The 22,790-nt window shown below is 35.2% G+C and overlaps 1 protein-coding gene across 11 annotated transcripts; it reads right to left on the reverse strand.

Moving 5' to 3' along the window:
* Nucleotides 1–892: 892 nt before the first annotated feature.
* Nucleotides 893–8,156, reverse strand: LOC113699148 (uncharacterized). Of its 11 annotated transcripts, none has more exons than XM_072056749.1 (9): nt 7,699–8,156; nt 6,715–6,822; nt 5,878–5,964; nt 4,529–4,582; nt 4,285–4,456; nt 3,977–4,046; nt 2,886–3,909; nt 2,718–2,787; nt 893–1,219 (listed from the first exon to the last, which is right to left on the reverse strand). In XM_072056749.1, the coding sequence occupies exons 1-3, from the start codon at nt 7,849–7,851 to the stop codon at nt 5,911–5,913; spliced, it is 315 nt and encodes a 104-aa protein (XP_071912850.1). In that variant the 5' UTR covers nt 7,852–8,156; the 3' UTR covers nt 893–1,219; nt 2,718–2,787; nt 2,886–3,909; nt 3,977–4,046; nt 4,285–4,456; nt 4,529–4,582; nt 5,878–5,910. The 11 variants fall into 11 exon arrangements, with proteins under 11 accessions (XP_071912850.1, XP_071912848.1, XP_071912844.1 ...); XM_072056747.1 differs by lacking the exon at nt 3,977–4,046 and adding an exon at nt 4,120–4,182; XM_072056743.1 differs by adding an exon at nt 4,120–4,182 and having other exon boundaries at nt 2,886–4,046.
* Nucleotides 8,157–22,790: the final 14,634 nt, after the last annotated feature.

Consider the following 22,790-nt stretch of genomic DNA (forward strand, 5'->3'; position numbering starts at 1 on the left):
TAATGTATATTTATAATATACATTTATATTATGTATTATATATAATATAATACATTTATACATTTATATTAATATACATAATATTAATTTTATATTTATACATAATATTAATACATTTGTACATTTATATTAATTATATTAATACTTTTATACTTAATATTAATATATATTAATAAAATTATAATTTATACATTTATATAATATTCATTTGTAATCCAAACGTAGCCTATAACTTTTGCCTGAGTTCTTGAGTATTCGAGTAGTGGAGCTGTATGTCAATTTCAAGAGGACGATTAGATGCAGTAATAACTCTCGGGGAAGAATAAATGACGAATTTATTTGAGAATAATATTTGTATGTGTTTCGTAGGCTCGTAGCTAAGAATAGGGTCTAATGTATTGTACTAACATCGTATGATAACTTAAGATTTTGTTACATTGGTTAATAATAGGCTAATGGGATCTGATTGGAAAAAATGATGAAGGGTTCCGGCATTCAAGTATGGAGTTATCGAAGAATTAAGTGGGCATGTACATTATCTCTATTTAAACAGAAACTAATTATTGTGATCACTAAAGAATAGATTTGCCGGTCTTGATTGACCGAAAGAAAACGGTCTGAGCCACAGACCCTTGTAGTTGGTGGGATCCACCAGTCAGAAAACGGGAAGGTGAGAACCGAGGAGATGAAATAGTTTCAACACTTTCAAGTCGTCCCCCCTCCACAACACAACCCACCAAAAGTGCGAGAGGAGTAAGAATTTAAGAAGCTGGGAGGGAGAGGGAATTTAAACCCAAAATCATATGTAATTTCGAGTCTTCCATTTGCAGATATATTTTTTGTCCAAGTTATTTATATTAAAATGATTCACATGTGTGTCAGTGTCCAAAAATTTTGAAACCACCACTTCACCCTAAATTTATTAAACTGCCAAAACCTAAAAGGGCCAAAAAGAAAGAGAAGAAAATGTTATCCTACACAATCGTAGGTATTTGCTAGATAAACTCCATGAAGGGATGCTGACGAATGTATACATACGGCCAAAAAGTACATGTTATGCCAGTAGAAAACAACAGTTTCAACAACTCTGGTCAAAGGTCCATGTCCGGCCTGGCCACAAAACAGTGCTGAGGATGAGGGAGATGAAATTCTCCGTAAATGGACCACTGATTCACAGGTTTTCAATGTTATCCTTATCTTAGCCTTGGATAAATAGAACCTGAAAAGCAATGACATAAATTAACAAAACAAGAAATTGCTCTCTCCAGCTGAATACATTAAGGAGGGACATGTTAGCTTAATCCAAATAGAATAAGGGAAGGAAAAAGGAATGGAAATATTACCTCCAACTGAATAAATAACCGAATAAATTCAAAACGGAAAAGCTCGGCACCATTGCAATAAATTAAGAGAGACAAAATGAAGACCACCATATGCACTTATCCTAAAAGTTACTAACATATTCTAGCCTCTAGAATGATAACATGCAATACTGGAAAGTCTTCGGCTCAAAGACATGAGAATTACAAAATAATTCATATGATTAATTAAACATGAGGCTTGTAGATTGATTGATACGTTTTAAGCATAGTCCATCAATCCAAAATTGTGTTACTCATCTAGTCCCAAAGGTCTTTATGCTTTTCCATGTTATGGATAATAGTGGTTTTAAAGCAACTTAATCTAAGTTCACAAAATCCACAAATGGAAAAGCCAGAGCCAAGAATAAATCCAGCATTGTTATTTGAAACGAGAAAAGTTCTACAAACCATCTCAACAATCAGATGACCAAATCAGGAATGCAAACCCACAAATGTCAGAAGGATCAAGTAGTCCAAGCAGTTAAATTCAAGTTCCCCATGGTGTTAGAATGGGAATTGAATAATAACTAATCCTATGTCATCTCCAGGCAGTCCCAAAAAACTAACTCTCTAAGAATCCAAAAACCACACCCTGAGAATACCAATGAAGATCACAAAGACCGAAGAATTATGCATATTAGAAACACATAAGACTTGCATATACTATCTATCTGTAAATTATGCATAACGGCTTTGAATTCAACCACACCCTGAGAACTTTATTTCTAATTTGAACAAACCCTCTTCTGATGTATAAAACCTCTGCCCTAACCAAAAACAATTGCACCAAGATTCATCCTTCTCAACACACTACTTGATGAAATTTAACAAAGACAATACATACTTCAACCTAGACTTCTTAATCAAGCACAGAAAAATAAAGGGCTCTAATCAGATAAAACCCAAAACTGCAAGTTTTACATATGAAACCATCTACAAACAAGACATGCAACAACAAAATAACAAATTAAAAGACAAAAACCAACCCAATTAGTCAGGGAACCACCAACTCAAAGACTTTAGGAAAAAAAAAAACACAGAACATGATTAATAAATTTTGAGCCACTTCGGATACCAAAAAATAAAAGCCAAAAGCTATAAAAAACACAACCCAACCTAACAGTAAAATACTCACCTTCAGAAAACAACCACCAAGAACAAATGCAAAAATTAACTCAATTAGAACAGCCCACAACTCCCAACCCCAATTACAACTACTACCACAAAATAATCAGTCCAATCAGGAAACAAATAAGTGGACCAAATCAATGGAACTCAATTAGAATCTCAATTGCAAACTCCCAGCTCTAGTATAGGTAAGATTCACACGGTAAAACTTTAAGCAAGTACACTCACCCTTGATAATCTCTTTCTTGATCAGCTTATCCAAGAAGCACAGTACCAATCTTGTTTGATGAGACGTATCCTGAAAAAGATAAATTCAAACATTATCGAGTTCACCAACTCTCAAAGGAAGGGAAGAGAGCTTAAAAAAATAGACACAGTAAATAAGTAAATGATCACCGTGGCTGTGGATGGCAAACAGCTTCTTATGAAATTCCGAATGCATTCAGGTGGGGGTGTAAAACGTTGCAAACGCTTATCGATCATATCTGGATTAACAAGCCTGGTCAATTGCCTAGATTTAGACAATTTTGTCACATTAGCATAGACAACTTCAGGTTCTAATTTTCATATGATGAGATGAATTTAAACCATACTCTCCCATGCCGGGGAATTCTGCAAGCTTAAAGAGAAGGTCAAATGCTTTTTCAGGATCACCATCCTGCAATAGATTATATAAGAAACACGATGTGAAGAGCTAATTATACACATATAAGGGATAGACGAAAAGGTGGAAATACATTAGATAGTTGAGTAAGGACCTTGATGCCTTCCCAGAAAGTTGAACCACGTTTTATCCACGGCTTTAATAATCCAAGTTTAGGTTGTTTAACAGCTTTAGGAAGCTTGTTAACCATTTCTGTCAAGTTAGAGTTCACATCCATACCAGCATGGTAATGATGATTTTGTTTTGGACCATTTCTATCAAGTTAGAGTTCACATCTATACCAGCATGGTAATGATGATTTTATTTTGGATCCAAAACAAAACAACCTAAAGCTGTTAACTCTAACTGGTATGGATGTGAACTCTAACTTGATAGAAACGGTTAACAAGCTTCCTAAAGCTGTTAAACAACCTAAACTTGGATTATTAAAGCCATGGATAAAACGTGGTTCAACTTTCTGGGAAGACATCAAGGTCCTTACTCAACTATCTAATGTATTTACACATTTTCCTCTATTCCTTATATGTGTATAATTAGCTCTTCACATCGTGTTTCTTATATAATCTGTTGCAGGATGGTGATCCTGAAACAGCATTTGACCTTCTCTTTAAGCTTGCAGAATTCCCCGGCATGGGAGAGTATGGTTTAAATTCATCTCATCATATGAAAATTAGAACCTGAAGTTGTCTATGCTAATGTGACAAAATTGTCTAAATCTAGGCGAAGTTGTCTATACCATAAAGAACAGCATAATACCTGCATTCCAAAACAGAAAATTAATTTTATAAGCATGGTAAAATTTTCAAACAAACCATGAACATACTCCGAAATTTTAGGTAACTCAAACTTAATGAGAACTTCAACAGCAAGGTTAGGATAATCTTCACCAGTTCCTGATAACAAATAGAAAAGCTCTTAGGTAGAAAAAAAAACAGAAGACATTAATAGGCCCATAAAACAACATACTAGCAGATATCCTTTTGGCAGCTAGTCTTTTAGCTCATTTGCTGTCAACCCCAATAAGATTTGCTGGATAACAGTACGGATATGAAGTTTTAGCAATCACTTGCCACAGCATATAATAGTTTTCAATTTTAAACACCACATAAATTGATAAAACAGTATAAACACCTTTTCTTCAGCAGGTTAAAGAGGCCCCTTCAAACCTTAGCAATCAAATCCTCAACAGTTGAAACTTTAGTATTGTAGTGAAGCTGGTCCAGAGTCATTTGAACCTACTAAAGTTTCAACTGTTGACTTCACTACAATACTGCTGCCCCAGCTGCTCTCTAGGAGGAAAAGTCTGACAAATTCATATTAGGACATATTAGTTGAGAAAATGTAAAGTCTGATGTTATGATAAAATACGACTCACGTGTGATGAAGGATCAAAGTTTCTTATGTAGTCTGCAGTAGACAATTTCAGGAACTGCATCAAAAAAAGCCAACAGAAAAATTATTTAAGCCTAGAATAAAAAATAAACACTCCATGGATAACTAGAGGATGATGATATTTCAATAGATGGATTAGCTCCAGTTGCACAGTCAATGCACAGATCTTCAATTGTCCAAATAGAGGAACGAAATATTTGTCCAAGAAAAAAGAAAAAAGCAGGGGAAAAAAAACAAAAGAAACTGTAAGGGATATTCCTCTCAACAGAGGAGGAATTTTCTGCTTTGCATCGCTTAATAAAAAGCATTTGTAGGAGGAAGATCTACAAAATTGATATGATATGCTTGAAGTATGTGCAGGCAATAAACCATTTGTCGCTACAGGGGTAGCTAGAGACTTTTAGTCTCTTCTCACATGAGCTTGTAAGTTGGCGTGGACAATGCCAAAGATTACAAAAAATCTAAGCTAAAACAAGAAAAGAGAGAAGAAATACAATTGAAACACTTCCCAATTTTATCTTATGTGGGTAACAGCAAGAGAGAGAGAGAGAGAGAGAGAGAAGGGGGGGGGGAGAGAGTCATTGTTCAGAGTATCACTTATTTATTCCCTCTAAAAACATGAACAGTTCTAAATCATCATCCACGCTAAACACATCCACTGTGCTACTTGTTTGTTGAAATCATCATCCTGAGTGCAAAAAAGTTCCCTAAGGCTCTATTTGATTAGCAGGAAATTTATGGGAAACTAAAATGAAGGAAAGTAAAGAGAAACCACTTTCTTGTGCAAGTTTGTTTAACAAGAAAAACTTTTAGAGAAAACGGGCAGTTAATGAGGAGTTATTGAGAATATTCTGTGCAACCAACTTTTTTCCTGCAAATTTTGAGGGACACGAGATCCAGGAATGCAAGAATTCAATAACCGCCTCATCTAAAAAGTGTACCCATAAAAACCAGCCAGTAATCTGTTCTTTTTTTTTTCTTAATGTACTTCAACTGCTTCTGGTCAACCTACTAAATCAATACCTTATGCTTCTGACTGTCCAACAAAGACAAATATGCTACAAGTTTTAGGCAGATTTTCCTAAAATATACGTTTGCCAACACCCTAGATTTAAATGAAAAATACACTCTAAATGTGGCTGGAACAGACAATTTATAGTCCAAAATTTCCAAATAACCTAGAATTTGAAGCATTAGAAGCCAGAAAAGCCACTAGCACATGCCTTCCTATATCAACTTGAGCAATAATGATTAGAAGCTGACAAAGACAGAATCATTAGAGCTTCTCAACCCCATAAAGCTAGACACACAAGTTGGATCCTTAAGCAATACCTCTGCTGCATTTGTAGAGCTGGTGGAGCCTAACTACTGAAGAATAAAACCTCTTTCAAAATTTTCAGCTTCTTCATTGGATGCTGCCTACAAACCCACAATAGCAGGAGGAAATATGAAAGTCAACCATCACCAATAACATTCCATAGCAGACAGTTATTGAAACAGTCAAAAGTTCTGCAGCATTAAATGGATAACAAAAATGTCATATCAGAAAATATAAACATCTCTCTTAACGCAAATTTCCAATTTATTGTCTCTTCTCTGTTTGCTTTTCTTTCAGTGTACGGGGAAAGGGGGAACCAGATACAAGTCCAGCAACTACACATCCATTTTATACTAAACTTAGTATATAAACCATATGTGATAATGCAAGATGAGATATCACAAGCCAACACGAGAAAGGTCATGTTAAGCCTCAGAAATTCACAAAGGCCAACATCACATAGCCTATATGAGAGGATTTGTTACTATTAATTTGTCAACAATTTCTTATTCTAGAAGCAAAAATAGGTTTTGAAAAGCAGTCTTTCCTACAGTAATGAATAGGCCTCCAGATCAGGTTCATGTTATTATGTAAATTCACCAGACTATCAGTGTTTCATACAGCAGACAGTCCAATGACTCTTAGCACTCCATAAAAAACGTTAATTGAAATACTACTGTCAGCTTTTCTACAATCGCTGAATAAAAAAGTAAAAAATGCATTTGATGTGCACACTGCACAGCTGAACCATCTTACATAGTGCATGATTATTAAAAATTGACCATTAAAAGAGCATAAACAAATCCCTGAGAATAAAAAATACAATGAGGAGAAGACATGTGCATACTTACTTCCACAAGCAGAGAAATGCGCGGGTGCAAACTAGTCTGCTGGGAAGAATATGCCTGGTGGAGAATTGCAAATCCAACCAGATGTTCTGTTGGACTAAGGTCTATATTCTGCAATAACAGAACATGCAACCATTGATGATTAGAATTCCCCATATTAAGAGAATAAAAACTGCTAGGAGAAGAAAAATTTAACCTTCTTATTTTCGTTTTTATTCACAAGCAAAAAGAGTACTGAGAGTAAATATATTGCTAAATTATAAAATCATCAACTATAGCACACATAAACAAACAAAGAGTTAGAAGACATTTTATCTATTCCACTGAATTTATTCTCAAAGTCAACTTCCATTGCCCCAAACTTTGAACTGCTTATCCAATCACCAATTACTTGATTACCTTCATGATGGCAACAACTTCCACTAACAGACTCCTGACTGTCAATGTTGCATGAATTAAACGCAAATTAGCAATGAGCTTTCTAGACTGTACACATGAATGCGTTCCAAGACAATAGTTTTCATCAGAATGTCAACTCCTAATTTCACAAAATATCCATCCTCACATAAATCGTAACTGAAAACAGTGACATGCGAAAAAGATCAAACAGAACTCCAACAATCTGGCCACAGAAAGCAAAAGCAAATGTAATCATCCATTTACCTACTGAATAAGATCCTAATTGGCAATCAAATGTCTATCAATCACAATTCACCAGATATTTGAGCATACAAAGAGCTAATAAAAAAATAGTGCAAAATTTTCTAAATAAATCCTATCGAACTAACTCTTCATTAAAATCATTAAAACTGAATTCCTTTTTCCCAACTACGAAGCTTACTATACCACTACTCTCAATTTTGCTTATAGAAAACCAAATCAATAACACGGCCAATTACCAGATTTGACCGGCTCTTAACGAACAAGGAAAAAAATGAAAAGAATAAACCGAATTGAGAAAGAGATTAGGAACAAAGAAAAACTTGCCCCGGTGAGAAGAACAGCGATGCCGGCGCAGGAATCGAAGATGTGAGAAGGCTGGACTTTGGACATGAATTCGGAGATGAGTTCATCAAACGGCCGCGAATTGCCTCGGCGCAGTAATTCCGCCTCTAGAACTGCTTCCTCGATTACTAACATTCTTTTTCCTCTTCGATTCCTTTTGGCTTTCTACTCTGCGTTGAGTTGATCTGGCGACGAACGAGAGAAGATATGAGAGAAATTAGGGTTCTTAGTAGGAGGATTTGGTTCTTGATTATGAGTTGGTAACTTGAAAAGCAAGAATTATGCGAATGAATATGGAGAGAAAAGGAAATGAAATTATATAATTCATCAACTGCCTATGTCTATTCTGTTACAAATTGGATGTTCGTAAAAGGAATAATTAGTTTTGGGATTAGATAGAGGTAAAATGGCCAATTTAGTTTCTAAACTTTTTTTTTATTATCAATTTAGTTTTTATTTAATTTTTTTGATTAATTTAATCTTTATATTTATTTATCGATTTCAATTGAGCAACGTTGCGGCAACACCTTATAATTTTAATCAAGTTTCTAATTGAGCACTTAAATAGGGATATTTTGGATACTTTACTGATGGGGCAGTAAGATAAAAAGTAAAATAGAAGAAAAACACAAATCCAGTGGAAAAAGCCGGTGAGTTTGGAGCCGAAACAACATTCACCTTCGACCTTGTATAGAAATTGTCAGGCTGCTAAGTATAAGGACTGCAGCATAATAAAGGTTCAATTTGAGCATTAGGCTGCTAATTCAATAGAATTGTATAAACGATGCTGTTTTGGTCTTGCTTAAGTACTAGTAAACGATGTCGTTTCATGTAATGAGCCATTAGTTAGGTAATTCAGTTGTAATCGTCTGACACAAACCGTTAGAATTGGTTATATTAAGCGGGGCCCACATGAATGAGAATAACATAAAAGATTTGATCATTTCTTCCACTTCCTCTCTTCTGAATCCTCTTCCTTCTCTCTCTCTACCTTCAATTCCCTGCTCCTTCTCCATTTCCCCCAACTTCTACCAATTCATCCTGGATCAATCAACATAATTCCAGAAACAACCTTGAGTTCGTGACAAAGTGGCATCAGAGCAGTAGATCCTTGGAATTTGCAACACAATCATGGCAGAGAGCACAAGATTTCGCACCATCGAAGAGCAAGTCAGGAAACAAGAAATCAAGCTACAGGAATTGATAGAATCCCTACACACTTCCAAATCTGAACACCAGCAAATCAAGAAAGACTTGAGGGTGGAGCTTGAAGAGAACAACAGGCGGATGGAAGGCCTGTTATCAGGAATGGAGCAGAACTTCACTCAGATGTTTGAGCAGAAATTCAATGATCTGCTATTGAAGCTGAACTCTGGCAGGGAACAAGCAAACGAGGGGAGTGGCAGAATGATAGACCAGCCGCCACTCCTACCAACTCCACCAGCTCATCAGAGGTTAACCACAGACTGCGAGGCTCAGAGATCCTTCAGGAAGGATTGGAGTAAGTTTCACATTCCAAATCCTCCTAAGATTGATTTACAGATGTTTGCTGGAGAAAATCCTAGAGAATGGTTACGTAAATGCAACAAATATTTTTTGAACTATCAAGTTCCAGAAGAACATAAAGTAGATGTTATTGAAATGTATTTAGAAGGCAGGGCTGATAAATGGTTCCAGGGAGTAAAAATTGAGAAACCTAAGCTGAGTTGGGAAGAATTTGCGAATCTGCTATGCTGCAGGTTTAATGATAGGACCTGTCGAGATATAGTGGAAGAATTTAATAAACTACAGCAGATAGGCAATGTTGAAGAATATCAGGAGAAGTTTGAGGAGTTAAAGGCCTTGATGATGATAAGAAATCGAAATCTGGATGAGACTTATTTCATTTCTAGTTTCATAAGTGGACTGAAAGAAGAGATCAAACCTATGATCAAGATGTTGAAACCTGCTACTCTGGCTGAAGCATTTGAACTGTCTCAGTGGCAAGAGTATGCATTGAAACTGCAGAATAAGAGTTCTAAGGAGAATGTCAAACCACTAGGAGAAAACAGGCTTGGATTGTCAAGAAACACTAGTACAGCATTGGGGATTAACTCGTATAGGATTCCAAACCCCTGCAGCCTCCAATTTACTACAGGAAAGAAACAGGATATCCAATTGCATCAGAGACAACCTGGCCAAGGCTCAGCAAAGGATGAAATATTTTGCTGATCAACACAGAAGTGAGAGGGAATTTTCAGTAGGGGATTGGGTTTTTCTGAAACTTCAACCATATAGGCAACAAACAGTGGCAGTAAGGAAGTGCCTCAAGCTGTCTGCCAAATATTATGGACCCTTCCAGATAGAGGAGAAAGTCGGTTCAGTGGCTTATAAACTGAAGTTGCCAGCAGACACTAGAATACATCCTGTGTTCCATGTTTCGCTACTTAAGAAGAAACTGGGACTGGTGCAAGGAAGTTCTACTAAGTTACCAGAATTTGACGCACAGGACCAATGTCCATTACAACCAGAGTCAGTCATGCGCAGAAGAGTCATCTTGAGAAATGGACAACCTGTTATTCAGTTCTTGATCAAGTGGAATCAACTAAAGCCTGAGGAAGCTTCTTGGGAGGACAAGTCTTTCATTGAACGACAATTTCCTGCTTTTCAGACTTGAGGACAAGTCTTTTGTTAAGAGGAGGGGATTGTCAGGCTGCTAAGTATAAGGACTGCAGCATAATAAAGGTTCAATTTGAGCATTAGGCTGCTAATTCAATAGAATTGTATAAACGATGCTGTTTTGGTCTTGCTTAAGTACTAGTAAACGATGTCGTTTCATGTAATGAGCCATTAGTTAGGTAATTCAGTTGTAATCGTCTGACACAAACCGTTAGAATTGGTTATATTAAGCGGGGCCCACATGAATGAGAATAACATAAAAGATTTGATCATTTCTTCCACTTCCTCTCTTCTGAATCCTCTTCCTTCTCTCTCTCTACCTTCAATTCCCTGCTCCTTCTCCATTTCCCCCAACTTCTACCAATTCATCCTGGATCAATCAACATAATTCCAGAAACAACCTTGAGTTCGTGACAAAGTGGCATCAGAGCAGTAGATCCTTGGAATTTGCAACACAATCATGGCAGAGAGCACAAGATTTCGCACCATCGAAGAGCAAGTCAGGAAACAAGAAATCAAGCTACAGGAATTGATAGAATCCCTACACACTTCCAAATCTGAACACCAGCAAATCAAGAAAGACTTGAGGGTGGAGCTTGAAGAGAACAACAGGCGGATGGAAGGCCTGTTATCAGGAATGGAGCAGAACTTCACTCAGATGTTTGAGCAGAAATTCAATGATCTGCTATTGAAGCTGAACTCTGGCAGGGAACAAGCAAACGAGGGGAGTGGCAGAATGATAGACCAGCCGCCACTCCTACCAACTCCACCAGCTCATCAGAGGTTAACCACAGACTGCGAGGCTCAGAGATCCTTCAGGAAGGATTGGAGTAAGTTTCACATTCCAAATCCTCCTAAGATTGATTTACAGATGTTTGCTGGAGAAAATCCTAGAGAATGGTTACGTAAATGCAACAAATATTTTTTGAACTATCAAGTTCCAGAAGAACATAAAGTAGATGTTATTGAAATGTATTTAGAAGGCAGGGCTGATAAATGGTTCCAGGGAGTAAAAATTGAGAAACCTAAGCTGAGTTGGGAAGAATTTGCGAATCTGCTATGCTGCAGGTTTAATGATAGGACCTGTCGAGATATAGTGGAAGAATTTAATAAACTACAGCAGATAGGCAATGTTGAAGAATATCAGGAGAAGTTTGAGGAGTTAAAGGCCTTGATGATGATAAGAAATCGAAATCTGGATGAGACTTATTTCATTTCTAGTTTCATAAGTGGACTGAAAGAAGAGATCAAACCTATGATCAAGATGTTGAAACCTGCTACTCTGGCTGAAGCATTTGAACTGTCTCAGTGGCAAGAGTATGCATTGAAACTGCAGAATAAGAGTTCTAAGGAGAATGTCAAACCACTAGGAGAAAACAGGCTTGGATTGTCAAGAAACACTAGTACAGCATTGGGGATTAACTCGTATAGGATTCCAAACCCCTGCAGCCTCCAATTTACTACAGGAAAGAAACAGGATATCCAATTGCATCAGAGACAACCTGGCCAAGGCTCAGCAAAGGATGAAATATTTTGCTGATCAACACAGAAGTGAGAGGGAATTTTCAGTAGGGGATTGGGTTTTTCTGAAACTTCAACCATATAGGCAACAAACAGTGGCAGTAAGGAAGTGCCTCAAGCTGTCTGCCAAATATTATGGACCCTTCCAGATAGAGGAGAAAGTCGGTTCAGTGGCTTATAAACTGAAGTTGCCAGCAGACACTAGAATACATCCTGTGTTCCATGTTTCGCTACTTAAGAAGAAACTGGGACTGGTGCAAGGAAGTTCTACTAAGTTACCAGAATTTGACGCACAGGACCAATGTCCATTACAACCAGAGTCAGTCATGCGCAGAAGAGTCATCTTGAGAAATGGACAACCTGTTATTCAGTTCTTGATCAAGTGGAATCAACTAAAGCCTGAGGAAGCTTCTTGGGAGGACAAGTCTTTCATTGAACGACAATTTCCTGCTTTTCAGACTTGAGGACAAGTCTTTTGTTAAGAGGAGGGGATTGTCAGGCTGCTAAGTATAAGGACTGCAGCATAATAAAGGTTCAATTTGAGCATTAGGCTGCTAATTCAATAGAATTGTATAAACGATGCTGTTTTGGTCTTGCTTAAGTACTAGTAAACGATGTCGTTTCATGTAATGAGCCATTAGTTAGGTAATTCAGTTGTAATCGTCTGACACAAGCTGTTAGAATTGGTTATATTAAGCGGGGCCCACATGAATGAGAATAACAGAAAAGATTTGATCATTTCTTCCACTTCCTCTCTTCTGAATCCTCTTCCTTCTCTCTCTCTACCTTCAATTCCCTGCTCCTTCTCCATTTCCCCCAACTTCTACCAATTCATCCTGGATCAATCAACATAATTCCAGAAACAACCTTGAGTTCGTGACAAACCCGTCCAATGCCAACAAGAAAAAGTCCGAGCAGAAACAACAAAAACCATCTCCCAAGAAACGCAAAACCACTACCCCCACCATCACTTCCCAAAATTCTGCTCCGATTTCAATGAATGAACCTAATTCAGCTCAAATTAAAGAAGCCCAGTTGGAAAAAGATATGAAAAATGACTATTCGAGCAAGATTAAGGATGCCTACCTGGGGAAAAGTGAGGAAGCAGTGGTTAAGAAACCTAAGGTGTTAATTACTCCTGAGGAGGGTCTTCTTGAGTTGAAGGATAAGCCGGCAAGTTTTGATCCCAAGAAAGCGGCATATTGGGGAAAGGGACAAAGGGTGCCGTTTATGTTTGTAGCGAAGGAGTTGGATGCTATTTGTAAAGAATCAGGGCGGATAGCGATAACTGCAATTGTTTGTAACATGTTGAGGACTATGATGGAAATGACGCCAGAAGATTTGGTGGCTGTTGTTTACCTTTTGGCGAACCGGATTGCTCCAACTCATGAAGGATTGGAGCTTGAGATTGGGGATGCTTCGATTATTAAGGCTCTGTCCGAGGCATGCGGAACAAAAGAAGCACAAATTAAGAAGCAGTACAAGGTGAAACTCTACTAATTCCAGTCACTCGTGTTTATCAAATCTTGGGTGTGGTTTAGAAATGATTGAATTTCTTTTCTTAACTCTGAAGTTGGCTTTTCTTATCTCCACCACCTATCCCTTAATATTATAATTCACCACCACCTCCGCCACCAAACTCACCCCCACCTCCACCACCAGTGTACATTTACTCATCGCCGCCCCTCACTACTTGTACACTCGCCACCTCCACCGCCAGTTGTACACTCCCCGCCTCCACCTCATTCACCTTCACCACCACCTTGTATAGAACCCGTCCACCACCATCATTACCGCCTTGTACAGAACCCCCTGATCACCACCTCTTGATTAAATCTCTTTGATTTGTTATGTTAATAGGTTAACGAAGTTCGGTGGGTTTTTTTCACTATAAAAATGTGTTGGTAAATTTTCCCTCCTATTTTACTTTTTATCTTACTGCTCCATCAGTAAAGTACCTGAAATACCCTGTTGAAGTGCCCAATTAGAAGTTTGATCGAAATTACAAGGTGACGCTGCCGCGACGTTCCTTAATTGAACCGATACATAAGTATAGGGATTAAATTGGCCAAAGAAATTAAGTGAGAACTAAATTGACATTAAAAAAAAGTTTAGGAACTAAATTGGTCGTTTTTCCTTAGATAATTGTATTAGAATTGTCATTGTCGTGAAGTAGAATTGCGTTACTTGTTGGTATGGAGCATATGTAATCGTCCAATTTCTATTCAAGAGTTTCTTGGATAGCTTTGATAAAATTGTAATACATGGCCATATGCCAATCGTGGCAGCATGAAAATTAGATGATAAGACTAATTCTATTGATCAAATCCAGAATTAGAGCTTAATTCTTGATACAGATATGATTAATTTTGGCCATAGATGCATTCTAATCACTTTCCAATAGAAGTTTCTTCAATGTAAGTTTCACCTATGCTACTTTTGCAAGATACATGCTACTCTAAGCTTTAACATTTCTTTGAAAGGGCATCTCATGGACTGACTGATTAATATGGTTCTAAGGTAAACCTAAAACATGAAATTGATCAGATTTTAAAAAAAAAATTCAAATAAAAGTAAGGATTTTTCAACTACATGGCTTTACTTAATAATAGGATTCTCAAGAGTGAAATTCAAAACCAACAACAACAAATATATGATCAACTTATGGTAGAGAAAATACAAATTTCTATGAATACTCTCTTTTACAAAAAAAAAAAACTAATTTAATTATTACTACATATATTTGTATCTTCATTGCTATGGAGGAAAGAACTACGTGGAGGCCATAGTCCCCAATTCTCCAGATGACTAAGTAATTAGTGTATAAGGGAAAAACTGAAAACAAGATAAAAGTACCAATTTGGACAATAAGATGTAGTTAGCAAAATAGAACTACTTTAAGTTAGTATAAGCACAAATTTAAATGGAAGAAACATACAATTGCAAGAGTCTAACCCGTGAAAGATTGTCAAAGTTTAAAGATTGCAAAGAGAGGTTGCTAACAGGAGCATAAGATTGCAAGAGGACCAATATATATTTTATAATTGATCATATCAACAAGTTTTGCTAGAAGCACGTGTATCTTCCAAGTTTAATTCAACTTAATAGTCTGTTTTTAAGAGAAGGTGTTAAGATACGAGCTATTAAAATGAAGTGATAGTTCTCAATCAATTGGTATTAATTGATGATATTAAGGAATTTTTTTTAAAAAAAATGCACTTATTTTCTTTCCCATTGCTTAGATGTTAATATTTAGTTGATAATTATGCTTTTTTGGAGTGTAATTTATTTGAATGAATAATGAGATTTTACATTCTTTGTTGTTCAAAAATACCAATATATATTTTATAATTCAATAATACTAGATTTACGTAATCATTTGCTAAGTTTATTTGTTGCATCTTAGTTATAAGTTCATTCCAATGCCTTAAATTTAAAAGAAAGGATTAGAATGGTTTCTATTCAGGTAAGTAAAAATAAATAAATAATTTGAGATGCAACAATTAAAAATAGTAATTATGCACATTATTGAATCATTCTTTATTAACCAAATTAGGTTCAAAGATTTAAGGAGACATGTTCAATGTAATTTTTTTTTTATGTACAATGGTGCTTGAATCATCTTCTCCAATCTACATATAATAATCATTCATTGGTTATGAAAATATGTGCTTTTTAGAATAGTAATCTTTCAATAAAAGAATCTTTAATATTTACAATATGTTACCTTCCTTCGCTTTATAACTCTTGATTTACTTCTTGTCTATTTTTCTTTGTGAGTACTCTTAGGAACCTGCTAATGTGAAATTCTAATAGGTTGATAAAATTTTCAATAGATAAAAATAAAATAAGACAATCATGATAACTAGTGTATTAACAAACCTTTTCTCATGCCTTTAATTTTGTCTTTCTCACTATTTCATTAACCTTAAACTATTTTTCCTAATTTTGTTGAAAGCCTTATTGTAATATATGTCAAATACATAATCAATGATAGAAACTGCGATTGCAGTTTTTATAGTTTGGCATTGGTCTACAACTATGGCCATTAGAGTTTGTCCTAGTATGTCCAACCCCATGCCTCAAATTGCCGAGTTTGTGGTTTTGTGTTGCTACATTTTTTTCATTAAACAAGAAATTTTCATGCTAGTAGCTTCTACCATACAAGAATGAAAACTCTTATTTAAAGTTAGCATTCTCATTGTTCTCTTTGGGTATAAGAGTCTAATATTTTATTAAATCTGGAATGTCATAATTTTTTTTGGATTCAAATCATGATTGTGCTCTAAGCACACATGGGTGATCACCAAAAGTTTTATTACGTTGAATTGTCATATTAATCTTGGATGGTCTTGGATAGAAAGGATTTCTTGAAGTAGATATCATCCAGCCATTTTTGGGGCATCCAAAAGAAAAGTACTTATATTTTCTATCATTTTTAGTCTTTCATTCATTCTGAAAATGCCGAATTCAACGCTTTGAGCAGTGGAATTACATAATTTGTGAACTTATTCTTCAGATGAAAAAATCGTTCTAACCTCAAGAATCTTCTTAGTTTCTACAACACTTGATGATCTTTTAAAAACTTGTTTGGTGCTTCATGTATACTTACTACAACTTTCTTTGTGACATTGCCCATCCTTTCACTTCTAGGTTTAAAATTACATAAATTTTTAAATATTCAATAGATATAAAATTGGGTTAAAAATAATAATATTTGCAAATCTCAAATTTTGGGTTAGTAAAACAAAAAGTTAAGTAAAAAAAGATTGATAAACATTACAAACATATGCGGGTCTTTTGTACTTAAGAAATAAAAAATCACATCTGTAAAGAAGATGAACGATGTAAGGGATTTTCTCATCACTTGATGATCAATTGCGAATTTTACCTTTCCCAAAGAATCAAAGTTCTGCTCAACCATTTTACTACACAAGAAGCAAAGGTGAAAGCGAAAAGGACCCCGTGCTCTTTTCATGTGGGGCTAAAAATTTGATGTCAAAATTTTGTTAGGCAATATTAGATTAGTTTGAAAAAAATATATATATTAGATTAGTTTTCCAGACCTTTGAAAGGGATATTTGTGCTTAGCCTATTTTTAAAAAACTGGGTGTCCTCAAAATGTAATCTTTTATTTTATTTTATTTTTTACAATAAAATAAGGTGCTGACAAGCCCCCACTCCTCGGAGGCCTTTGCTCAAGGAAGAAGTTGATAATTCCTTATGTTCTTTGATGCAGATTAGATATGAACAATGTAAGAGTCTCTGTACTTGATGAGATTAAAATTCAATATAGGTCGGTGAATCAGTCACTTGCACTGCATAAAATGACTATACTTTAATTGTTAAATTTTTTTATTTATTGTCATATGAAATGTATCATATATATATATATATATATATATATATATATGATACATTCATATACATTTCTTAAAAGTTGTTCACTTCTAGACATTGCTCTCATTCACAAAGCTGCACAATTTTTGTACAATTACTCATGACAGATTCAATTAGGAAATTTCCTTTTTTTTTTTGGTCATGATTGGTGCATTAATTTAATCTCCTCAATAGTTAGTCATCATTGGCGCATTTATTCTTCAATTAGTTTTCCTAACAAAACTAGACATTGTTAATTTCGGTAAGTCTTCAACCAACTTTCTTTCACAATTGGATTGGCATTTCTTTTATTTTTTTTTACCATGATCGGTGAATTAATTTTATGTCCCTGATAATTTTTTTGCAAGTTTTCAATTAGCTTTTCTACCAAAACTACATAGTCACTCATATTTTTAGTTCCACAATAATTTCGGTAAGTCTTCAATTAGCTTTATTTGATCCCCAATATTGTTTCTTTTTTTTTTTTTAATGATTGGTGCATTAAGATACAAATATATTCCATAATGAAATTACCCTTTCAAATATCCTTCCATAATGAAATTATCCTATCACAAAATGCCCCAGATAAACTCATATATATAGCCATCTCAAATATGTCAGTTTCCTAGGTATGCTTTGATCCCCAAGTAGAGGTATGCATTGTTCATATGTTTTATATATTTTACTCTTTTTTAGCATTATTAAAGTATACAAAATATTTTTACATATGTGTAAGAGATAAGTTTCATGTATTTCATATTGTTCATACCATTCATTGAAATTTATATTAGCAACAAGAAGTTTCTTTATTAAAAAAAAAGTTTGATAAAATGATATAATCTCCACTAGCAATTGTTTCCAAACTATTTGACTGCAATGAGAATTTTTGCTTTTTTTTTTTTTTGGCGTGGGGAGGTGAAAGATTACCTCTAATAATACTACTTCTGCAAAATGAGTTGTGGCAAACTTTTGTAACTTCTCTCGCTTCTCTCTGCAAGAATGATTACTAGTATCAACAATTACTTTGGTTGGACAAAATAAAGATGGTGCATTAATTTCCTAAGACATCTACAAATCTGCATCTTTAACTTACCAAGCACGATTCTTCATCCGGGATATGTTTGAAATCCGTTGTATGGGGTTTTGCTTTATTTTGATGAAGAACGTATGGATTTAATCAAATTGATTTGGGCCAGTTGATTGAAATCATACTAAGGACTTGTTTGATCATAGTTATTAAACCTGATCCAAGGAAGAACCCGGTAAAAGAGGTGGGTCAATGGGTCATTGGTTTAATCAAAAGATGAGTGGTTCAATTTGTGGATCACTAAATATATTTAAATATTATATCTCGTAATTTTTTATATGATTGAAACTATAATAAACTTGCTATAGTAAATGCTCAATTAGTCCAATTTATTATAGAATTATTAATTCTTATAAAAATTAACAAAATCCAAATTTAATTAGTAATCCACCAAATTTCAAGTATAAAATTTTATCTAAGTGTAATTATGTAGTTTATTTATGAATTTTAAGTGCAAAAGGTTATTAAGAATTATATTTGCCTTTAAAATGAATAGTGTAATATGTTATTTTTTAAATCCATTTCATAACTTATAGAATTTGGGGAATAATAAATTATTAAAAGATTCCAAACAAATTTTGTTTTGGAGAAATAAAATAAGAATCAAAGTCTAATATATAATATAAAAAGGATCAAACAGGCACCTAATGGATTGTTGGTCCAGTAGTGATTATACTTTACTTCTATATGTGAGGTTCCAAGTTCAAATTAGCACTTCAACATCTTCTAAAAATTTAAACCGGGTTCCTTACAAAATGGTCCAATTCAGCTGAGCTGACCAGTTGAACTGCTAGTCCGTTGACAAGTCAACAGGTTAATTTGTCAAACGATCCAATTAGCAACCTAGCCCGGTTTCATGGCCAGTTTATCGGGTTGACTAGTTGAACTGTCAAGCTGGGCTAGGTTTAATAACAATGTGTTTGATAGCCTAATTCAACATTTAAATTTAATGGATTCAAATCCGTTGACGAGCCAACGAGTTTAGTGGTGAAACGATCCAATTAATAACCCAGTCCGGTTTCATGGCCGATTCACGGGGTTGATCAATTGAATCGTCGGGTTTAGGGCTGGAGCTGAACCAAGTAGCTCGGCTTGAGCTCGCGAGCTACTTGGTCAACAGCTCGAGCTCGAGCTCGGTTGACCAAGCTCGAGCTCGAGCTCGAGCTGCTCGTTAGAGCTATCGAGTCGAGCTCGAGTTTGGAAATATAATACTCTAGAGCTCGACGAGTTCTATCGAGCTTTCTATAATATATTTTTTTATTTTTATTATTGTGAAATGTCATTAATATCCTTTATTTAAAATTATATATAAAATATTAATTTTTATTACTTGAACTTGATTAGGCTTGATTGAGCTCGAATAAGCTCGATTGAGCTTGATTTGAATTAATTACATTTAATTAAACTCGAGTTCGAGTTCGAGCTCGAGCTCCATAAATTGATGTCGAGCTCGAGCTCGAGCTCGAATTTTAAAAGCTTGACGAGCTCGAGCTCGAGCTCGAGCCTAGTTATTTTGCCTCGAGTCGAGCTCGAGTAGTGCACTACTCGAGCTCGACTCGACTCGATATCACCCCTAGTCGGGTTAGGTTGGGTTTAATAACAATGTGTTTGATAACCCAATTCAATATTTAAATTTAATAGATTCAAATCTTAACATATTCGGATGCATTTGATAACCAAAAATTAAACATCTAAATTAATTAAGTACCATTGAATTTTCTAGACAAAACTTGCTCCTAAAAATAAGTAATAAGCTATACAATTATTACTGAATGTGATATACACTTAAATTATTTGATTTAATACTTAACAATCCAATAATTTAATAAATTTAGACTTCGTATTTCAGTTTTTTTATTTCAATTTTATCAGATGCAACCTAAGTATTTTTCTTGTTATGTTATATCAGTCGGAACAAGTGGCGAACTTTGCTGATTTGACTTACTTCCATGATATTTACAAGTTACTCAACACTGCAGTCGTTACGGAACTTTCGGGTTTTTCGAGAGCTTATTGGTAGGTGCGCTGATTTTTTCTTTTGTTAGTTTGTTGTTTTTTCTCCTCAACCACTAAATTGTCATTTTAAATAAGGACTTTTTTTTAGCTTTTCTCTTTTTGGGCCAAAGAAAAATAAGCAAAATTGAAGAATTTCACTTATACTTTATATAGATTAAAAATTAATTGCAATGGTATACCTTTTATAATTTAATAGGTAGCCAACATTCAAGTTTATTTTGGCAAATAGCAACCAATGATTCCTCCCATGATGCTTGCAATAACAGAGTCTCAGGTACCACTAATACTAAAGCATAAAATGGATGCACTTTGTTAAGCATAATTTGTCTATTTCCGTTCAGGTAATGGGTTTTTAAAAGAGTGTGTGTGTATACATACATATATATATATATATATATATTATGCTTGACTTTAATGAATTAAAATAATGGAAAAACATAAAAAATGCATCTTTTCTTTTTCATTGTATTAATTTTAGAGTGATGACATTTTTTTTTTCTTTTACTGCTAATTAATGTAGTTTGCTAACATGGTTATGACTAAATTTAAGACAGGTAAAAGTGTACTTATCACAACTGGATATATCAATAATCACAGATCAACTTATATAGAGAGGGAGAAAATCCTCCAAGTGAAAATTTTAGTCAAAAAGAAAAAGAGAAAGTAGTTTAGAGAAAAGGGGAAGGAAGATTAATTAAAGCAAAATACTAATTAATATGACAAATTGAGAGGTCAATTAAAAAGGGGAAGGAAGGCCAGTTAAAGCAAAATACTAATTAATATGACAGATTGAAAGGTTAATTATATTAATCTTGACTTTTATAATATGGATCCCATTGACAATATTAAAATAAAGTATTGAGGTCAAACGAAAAAACTTCTCAAATTGCAGAATGGGTCAAAACAAGAAAAAAAATGTAAAACTAAGGAACTAAGTTGCAATTAAAAAAAAATTCATCTTCTTTGTCTAACCAAATACTGACTGCATCAACGTCTCTGTTGGCTGGCTAGTGGCGTTGGATCACCCTCCCTACAAGACATACATACCAATACCCATAGAATAAAATAACCACCAGCCTTTGGCCGGTAACCACCACCTAGCTTGGTGGGGTGGGAGGCAAGGGTTATGAAAATGCCACATTTAAGTGATTTGGTTCAAAAAAATTTAGGCGGGCGTGCTGTGCATCCGTTTGGTCCGGTGGTGGTTCAGTCCCCTTCGGATTATCCCTGGGCCTCCTTAGGTCCGCCCCCTCCCCCTTAGTGTAGAATAAATTAGGTTATACAATTGTTGTCGTCTCCGGAAAAAAAATACCCATAGAATAAAACACTGACAAATGTGAGGAGGAGGGGAAAGGGAATTATTTTCGTCTTGATTTATTCTCAATTTATGCATTTTTATAAACACCTAGAGGCATTTACAGAATCAAAAGTTTCATGTTTTGATTTAACATACTTGAACATAAAGTTGTTTATATTAACAACATAAGATTCACAAAAATGTCAACGAGACTGGACCCAGAATTTCAACACAATGCCCAGAATTTCGACATATGTATATGCATAAAGAAACAAATATACATTTTCATAGATTTTAGCCTTTATCTTTCTCAACAAGATTAGCTTGCAGCAAAGGGAAAGCTGGCAATGTGTCACTAGTGGACCACAATCTCAAGCAAAAAATTTTGCCTCATAACATGTTACACTGATATCAGTGGGCAAGGCCGGTGCAAAGCAGCACGCTCAGACCCAATTTCTAGTCAATTTCCTCCAATGTCATCTCATCTCCAGCCAATCTTGTCTGTGGCAAGAAGGCAAGAAGATTGGTGCTGCTTTTTTCGATGCCCTTGTACCATTTGCAAGTCTTGCATCCTCCAAAAGCGGTGTTTGAAAGATTAGGGAAGATTTGTAATGGTTTCTTATGGGATCCAAACACTGAGAAGGGGATCCCTTGGGCTTGCTGGGAGAAACTGCGTTTTCCTTTGCAAGAAGGAGGTCTTGGTTTTCATAAGTTTGAGGATATATATAAAGCATTTTCATGTACATTGTGGTGGAAATTGCGAGCTAAAGATAGTATTTGGGCTAAGTTTATGCATGCGAAATATGTCAAGGGGTTTCATCTGACTGGAGTCTCAGTTATGAGACCCCCAGTAGCATGGAGAAGATTGGAAAATATTAGGGATTTTGCTGAATCATGGATTAGATGGTGCATTGGCAGAAGCTTTGTTGATTTTTGGTGGGATAAGTGGCTGTTGGATGTTCCATTGGCAGACTTTTTGGGTCTAGTTGATCTGCCTCAAATGCTTGTAGTGGAGTTTTGCACTTCTTTAGCTTGGAATGTACATCGTTTACGGAGTATCTTCCTAACAATTTGGTAGGAAAAGTCTTTGACATAGAGTTGGATCCTTCAGCTCTC

The sequence above is a fragment of the Coffea arabica genome, chromosome 7c, assembly GCF_036785885.1.
Source record: "Coffea arabica cultivar ET-39 chromosome 7c, Coffea Arabica ET-39 HiFi, whole genome shotgun sequence".
In the NCBI taxonomy this organism is placed as follows: domain Eukaryota; kingdom Viridiplantae; phylum Streptophyta; class Magnoliopsida; order Gentianales; family Rubiaceae; genus Coffea; species Coffea arabica.

Coding starts and splice junctions, on each gene's coding strand:
- LOC113699148 (XM_072056748.1), bottom strand. CDS start 7,851: ATGTTAGTAATCGAGGAAGCAGTTCTAGAGGCGGAATTACTGCGCCGA. Junction 6,823..7,698: donor TCGCTGTTCTTCTCACCGGG/GCAAGTTTTTCT, acceptor CTGTTATTGCAG/AATATAGACCTTAGTCCAAC. Junction 5,965..6,714: donor GCATTTCTCTGCTTGTGGAA/GTAAGTATGCAC, acceptor GTGGGTTTGTAG/GCAGCATCCAATGAAGAAGC.